At 33.7% G+C, this 7,698-nt stretch overlaps 1 protein-coding gene across 1 annotated transcript; it reads left to right on the forward strand.

Moving 5' to 3' along the window:
* Window positions 1–372: 372 nt before the first annotated feature.
* Window positions 373–3,204, forward strand: LOC141403868 (uncharacterized). Its single transcript, XM_073986919.1, has 2 exons — window positions 373–547; window positions 2,542–3,204. Exons 1-2 carry the CDS (start codon window positions 392–394, stop codon window positions 3,130–3,132), a joined length of 747 nt encoding a protein of 248 aa, XP_073843020.1. The 5' UTR covers window positions 373–391; the 3' UTR covers window positions 3,133–3,204.
* The last annotated feature ends 4,494 nt before the right edge of the window (window positions 3,205–7,698 follow it).

A 7,698-nucleotide genomic window follows, 5' to 3' on the forward strand; every position in this document is an offset into this window, starting at 1 on the left:
GAATTCATAAATTTCGTTTCTGATACCATTACATGAACAGCCTTATCATGAATGTTAATTCCCCGTGAATTTTTTCGCTTTCCGCTTTCGCCTTATCATGGATAACATTTCACAGTGAATTTTTTCACATTTTCCCTTTCGCCTTATCGCAATCGATGTTCGAATGTGGAAAAATACACCAATTGTGGAAAGTAGCTATCGCGAATGAAAGGTGAAAGGGGAATGTGATAACAATTTGTGAAAAATTTTTCGCCAGTAATTTGAAAGGGAGCTGACTAAAAACATGTAAGTAAGAAAAATCTTTCTATAAAAAGTCTATTGTATGGCCATTTTTTAAATTGGTATTTATTATTTTTGCCTTTTCAGGAAGAAAACAACAAATAAAAAACAGATGGAAATCCTGTTGTCAACAATGCAGGCTCACCCTGGTATTGCCCGCGGAATGTACAATAGCAGTAAGGAGGATTTAAACCGTGTCTGGCGTAATTTGGAGGCGGAATTAAACTCAGCAGGCCCACCGACTAAAAATATCGCCGAGTGGAAAAAAGTATATAAGAGGAAAAGTCAAAATTTTTTAGTTTCCATGAAGCCAAGGTTTGCACTATTATAATACGCGAACTATTGTAGTTTGCCAGTAACTATGACTATTGCTGGATTAATTTAGATGTTTTTGTACAAAGCTCAAAAATTTAGCAAAAAAAATTAATTTACGTGGTAGTTACGACCGCGTAAAGGAAAAACCATAGGTAAAACACGTTGAATCTAAACAGGTTTTTTACATTGCTATTCGATTTCTGATTAAACCATTCAAATGACGAACATCTGTCCAAAGTAAAAGTTGGAGAATACAAAATGAAGATTACACTTCTAATGTATCACTTTCCAAAATTTCCACTGCATCCACCTTTTATGGATGCTGACATTTTGAAGCCAGATTTCAGGTGTTTTTTGTATTTTTTATGTAACTGGGACGCGCATTCGGATATTTCGAAAAACCAATTATAGGACTAAAGAACTCGCGATTTCGCATAATCTGATATGTATATTAAGTATGTAGCCCACACAGCAGCAGAGTAATCTACTGCCAAAGGCCAAAATTTAGTGCGATATTTTTTCTAAAAAACCTATTTTTTGGGTACAGTATTTACAATATCGTTTTGAGTGTGCTGGTACCCCGCGATATTTTAGTTTTTCGACGATCCGGATCATATGAATCACAGATCGTAAAAATTCATCTACTAGAACGGCGGAAATGGCTACTGCAAAAATTAAAAAATGTGCGAAAAATGTTTTTCAAAATATCGTTGACTAATTCGCGTTTTATGTGGATCGTTTCCATTTCAATGAAGAAAGTGAATCATCACTCGAGTTTGTGCGAAAACAGCGGTTTGAAAAATTTAGTGGCATGGGAGCTGTATCCGATTTATCCAAAAAATACTGTGTGATGCTACATCCACGGTTCTTGATGGATTTTATTGAAATATGTTTAGATCGATGTAATTTTTCACGGTTGATAGTGAAATCGGATGCGCATAAAAAGTGTATGCACTTTGTGCAAAATATAAGCGTAATACAGTTTGTTGCACACTAAACTGCAGACGATGCTACATCTTAGCGGCCAAAGTAAATCCTGGCAAATGTGTACAAATTAAAAGAGAAGAATTCGCTGTATTGGTAAACCGCATGCGCATCAAGTGATTTTGAGGATTTCGCGATTTACACGCATTTCAAAATGAACATTACCCGATACAATTTTATTTTAAGATTATACACCATTTAAAGGAACCCAACATTTATTTGAAAGATATCCATATCTTCTGCTAGATGTTAGTGTGTTTTCGAGAAGTGATTAGAATAAAAAATGTGATTCATTTCGTGGAATTTAACTAAAATAGAAGAAAAACTCCGACCTATTTTTCTTACATTTTGTTCAACTAACTCACAAAATAAATTTTAATAAATATTTTCTCTTACAAAAATTTTATAAATTTCCTCAATATATTTTTTGTTTTTTTGCTATAATATGCAAACCGCTAAACGGATTTGTATAGTTTTGGTTTCATTTGAATCTTCGCGATGTTTAGATTACGTACATATTTTTTATATATTTTTCAGATGCCTAAACAGCTTGAATTTTATTAGAACAAGTTGTAAACTACCAATTGTTTTGAATGCTTTCCTAATTTCCGCGAAAATTTACAACTTTTTCACTAAAGTTATGGGACCTCAGTAAACATATAGTAAGTAGGGAGCCCCTAATTAAGAGAGTTTCTCAATATAATGATTAGAGTCTTTTAAAGATTTTTTCTTTTTATCAGAATTGAAACCGCCATAACTTTTGCGCGCAACAACCAAAATTAGTATCTCGAACAGATTTAATTATGGGATTTTTTTCCCAATCTATGTACCAAAAATCATTCATGTAGCTTAAAAAAATTTTTTTAATTTTTTTTTTATGGAAAACTAAAAAATTTTGTCTTTTCTTCATAAACATTTTCAATATTATTGAATAAAAATAGTTATAAAAATTACTCTTTTTAGGTGTGGTGTGACCAGAAGAGGTATGTAAGACAAAAGGCAGCCCAAAATCACAAAATGGCGAATGGAACAGGAGGTGGTCCCAATCAGGAATACAGGTTTTCCGCAATAGAAGAGGAGATCTACAACTTAACGGCCATGAAGGAGTCAGTGGAAGGTGTGGCCAATAGGTCCGGATTGGGAACCTCTTCCTCTCAAAATGGTGGAAAAGAAAATGATCCTCCTGAGCTGGCGGATATTGTTAATTTTGAGAGTTTGGGTGAGGTCGATCAGGAGGAAGTTCGTCAAGAACCTCCGCCAAAGAAATCAAAAACTGCCACCAAAAACCCACCGCCATCAACATATCACACAGACATTCTGAGCCAGGGTCTGTCCCTACAAGAAAAAATGTTGAAAATTATGGAGGAACAACAGCAAAGCCACAAGAGAATATATCGTGCTATAGAACGCCTCCATGATTTAAAGAAGGAAGAAATAAAGGAGCAGAAGCGCCATAATATGGCAATGGAGCAACTTCGAATACGCGAGGTAGAGGATAAAATAGAGAAAAATCGAAGACTTTTGGAATTAGAGGAGTTGAAATATCAAAATTAAAATTAGGCTAATACAATGAATTAAAAGACTGTGAATTTTTTTAGTATTTTATACATTTTGATATATTCAGTAGTATAGAAGTACGTTATATATGTAAGTTATTGGCCATATTGGTTTAGTTATATTACATTAAAAAATTAGTATGTATACGAAATAAAATAATACATGAACTTATGAATTAACTTAAAAAAATTATAGGGCATCTCCTATATTATTCCTTATATTTTGGGCAGCAGATAAATATTGGGATGTGGCTAATGTGGATACGTTGTCCTCTTGATTGCTTGGGTCATTTGAAATAACTACATTGTCCACTGTTGTACTGCATTTAAAATGCAAGCAAATGTTGTGCAAAGCACAACAAACATTTGTGATTTTAGCAGCTTTTTTTGGGGTGTAATGTAGCTCTCTTGCCCCCAGAAGGCACCTCCATCGGTTTTTTAATACTCCATTTGTGCGTTCAATAACGTTTCTGCACTTGGAATGTACTTCATTAAATTTCATGTTAGCAGATCCTTCTTCTGGACATCTGTGAGGTGTCATCATTTAGTATAAATTTAGTTTTATATTCTTTATTATGAAGTTGGTGTTAACTCATTTACCAAGAAGCCAAAAATTACTTTCACCTCTCAAATATTCTTGCTCTAAATAATCTCGTAATTCGCTGGATCTCCAAATAAATGCATCGTGACAAGCACCAGGATGGGAAGCATCAACATATAGGATTGTTAAGTCGTGATCACAAACCTATAAAGTGTAATCAATTATCCGTTACAATTATTTTGACAGTTTCTAGTTATGTCCTTACCAACATAACATTCAAGCTGTAATTTCCTTTTCTGTTGTAATATAAGTGTCTATTCATAGATGGGGCAATAATCCTCACATGCGTACCATCGATGCAACCCATGACACCAGGAATGCCATGTTTCCGATAGATATTTACCGCAATGTTTCGTTTTTCCTCCTCCGTTTTGCAGAATTTAATCCATCTGGGACAAAGATGCTGTTCGAAAACATGTATTACTTCTCCCAATACTGCACTTAAAGTAGATTGGGCCATTGATACGTCGGAATCCTTTCCGACGCCTTTTTGGTAGCCTCCCTCCGCAAAGAAGCGCAACGCCGCACTTAGCTTAATGACGGGAGATATACCAAATGATTTTTTTTTGACCTCGAGTGTTTAAAGTTAAGGTATCCAGCAAGTATTTAAATGCTGGTTTATTTACCCTATAATATTTTTCAAACCTGGAACAATTTTTTATAAACAATATTTTATCTTCCTTTATTAATATACTTACAAACAATCCGGCTGCTCAAGTGGATTACTGCCATCTCGAAGATTTCTTCTAATAATTCGTTGTTCTTTTTTATTTCTATCACACTGTTCAATGTTTGCAGCTTCTGCCATCATCCAAAAAGCAATATTAGCCATTTTATTCTCTTATTTGTTAATTGTTACACAAATTTATCCCTTTTTGTATTAAAAAATATGTTTCACTTGTTCTTAAAAAGTGCAATTCGTATTTAATGTAACTTTAACGTAATACATGAAAACACCAACACAATTTTACTGTGTAGAGTTGCCAAACTTGTTGTTATAACTTATTTTTTGTATGGGAAAGCCGTAAAAACCGTATGTCCCAAGAACAACCCCCAACAGACAACGGCAAATTACAACACAACAACCCTAAATGTTATCTATGCTTTTATCTTTTTTGTTTATCTTTAAAAGCGAAAATTCGAAGTTATTTTCCCTTTCGCTGCATTTCCCCCATGGACTACGATCAGGCGAAAAAGTGAAAGGGAAATTTTTTTCACTAGCGAAATTTTTCACTAGTGAAAATCCATGATAAGGCTGGAAATGTTCCTCCTTGGTTGCGATTTTGAATTAACTGCAACCTGTTAAGGGTAATGTTTCTATACATAGTTTCGTAAACATTTTTTTGTTGCATGCATTTTGTCAGGTCTTTATTACTTTATGTCTTTGATTGGTCATTACATACTCTGCTCTCGTCATATGCACGAAGTTGACGTGTGGCGACCACGGTTGCCACAGTTGGTAGAATATTACCAAATTTTGTAACTTTTTATGCGGTTAGTAAATTGGTAACTTCGTTTTTGGTTTGGTAACTCTTCTAAGGTTTGATTGTACAAAATATAAATGCTCTGTTCCAGAATCTACAAGAAGCTATTATTTTTTACTAAGATAACATTTTTTCCTTTATGTTAGCGAAAAAATAGTAAAAATTGGTAGATTCTTGCAGTACTGGCACAGACCAAATATTTTTTGCTTTTCTTTTATTATTTTCCGCATATAAATGTGCGTCAAATTGGCCAAAGGCGAGAAATGCAAATATCATAGTAAGGGTCTTTCTTCACATCGGTTATGCACCTATTATATCTGTTTTTTTCAAGATATTTCCTATCATCCGGCTAAAACCTTAAGAATAGCTAAAATAGTGAAATTATCCAATTACCTGTAGGACTATTTTATACCCCTAACGAAGTGAAACTACCAAAATGTAAGCCATGTCGGTTCGATAACACTGTGCTACAGTGAAAATTTGCAGGGGTTCTGACGCAAAAATTCGGTATTGCGGAAGTCCATGGAAGACGAAAATGCCTTTGGTTTCTTTGGGTCACTTCGTTTTTTGATTTTATAACAGTAAATGTAGCGAAAAACGGGGTTTCTTTAATTTTCAACTTAAAACGGACATAACATCTTTTTTCCACAACGCACAGTGGTGGCACTTACATGGGAAGGTGTGACAAAAATACTTCTAAATGCTATATCGAGCTGAAATTGTTATCAATGGGTCATAGTGGCCTAAAAACACTCTACGTAAAATATTGGGGTCCTCGATCCAAAATTTCGCGTGTTTCCCATGAAACGAATCATCTTGAATTTAAGTATTTTACTGTTACCAAGACATTGTTCAACCAAATTTGCTGTAATTCGGTACCAGGAGTTATTATTGTATTGTAAGCATCCCCACGAAAAATGTTCAGTATTGGTCCATAATTTGGTTTACTCCCCAATGATTTATATATCGATTTATTTGGGCAGATGTCAACCAAATATTCTAAGCGACTATATTCTTTTAATGATCTCAGACTTCAGAACAGTAAAGAAATGTCGTATCGGTCCACTTTTGACCACAGCCTCCATATAGGGTTACCATCTTTTTTTTGTACTTTATAAGATTTAACCACATTTGTCTGCAGAATTACTTGTAATAATGCATTTTTACTCAATGCGGGGAAAAATCTCCACTTTTTAGCGTGGTCCAACATTAGGGTGTCCCAAAAATAAAATAAATTATTTGTTAAAGTGATTACCCCCTAAATCTTTTTTCGCGAGTTTTCATTACAGATCTAAGTTACCATGACCATAGAAATCGCTAATAGCACAAAAAACGTTATATGGAAACGAAATTTAAGAAAGGATAATAAAATTACTTAAAAGTATTCCAAAAAATATAAATTCAGCAACTATAAAAGGGTGTTAAACTTTTGGTCATAACTGCCAAAACCGCAAATTTCCGCAAAAAGTCTATACAGTTTTGAAATCAACAGGCGCTAGGCTACAATTTGGCACTAGTGGCCATTTGTTCGAATTTGTTGAAAGTGACTAAAAGTTTAAGGAAATCCATACATCTATATTAAATAATTTCATTTTTACCAATATTATAACCAAAATATTTGGCAACCCTTGCGATTTAGAGGAATTTTCATAACTAGAAAAATGAAGCTTTGGCAATTTACTAAATGAGTCATCTTAAGTTAAGGCGTTAAAAATAGTCCTTTGTTTCATAAATTCGCTTAGAATATAAGTATTTTTTCTCATTTTAAATACATATTTTTCTTCAAAATTAGTCATGTTCATGAGGCGTTTTCTCCTTAAGAACCGCGAAAAATGGAAAAATAAGTTGAGTTTCGAAAAATTTGGAATGTTTTGAAGCTATTTGCATTTTTAAATTTTTGAAACGACGACATGAATTTTTTGATTTTTGTCGTTGAGCGCATCCACTGTGCAACGGACTTTTAGAGCTTATTTTTTATTTCAAAGGCGAAAATCGTGTCTTTCGAACAAGCCATAATTTTTTAAAATCGGGTAACAAATGGCTAGGTTATAGTGATTTAAGTGTGACAAAAACGCATTAGAAACAGAAAAATTTTTTCCTCGTGCTCTATGCTGCATAGAAGACACCTAACTGCGTAATTATTTACTCTTGTCAAGAAGAAAATTTAGTTAGCTTTACAAAATGGGGAAAACCAATGAAATCGGAAAAATAGATGAGTTATGGCATTTTTTGTGTTTTAACTTCTTGGGTTTCCCTTATAAAAGTTGGTACCTTAGTGCGTATGATTGTAATTTGAATTTGTCTATGTACTTAAGAATTACGCACAAGGTACCAATCTTTTATAAAGGAAAAACCAAAAAGTTAAAACACTAAAGATGGCATAACTTACGCAGTTTTCAACCGATTTCTTTGGTTTTTGCCATTGTGTAAAGCTAACTAAATTTTCTTCTTGATTAAAGTAAACAGTTACGCAGTTTGG

This window comes from Musca autumnalis, unplaced genomic scaffold, assembly GCF_047663935.1.
Source record: "Musca autumnalis isolate F117 unplaced genomic scaffold, ASM4766393v1 scaffold_4, whole genome shotgun sequence".
NCBI lineage: Eukaryota > Metazoa > Arthropoda > Insecta > Diptera > Muscidae > Musca > Musca autumnalis.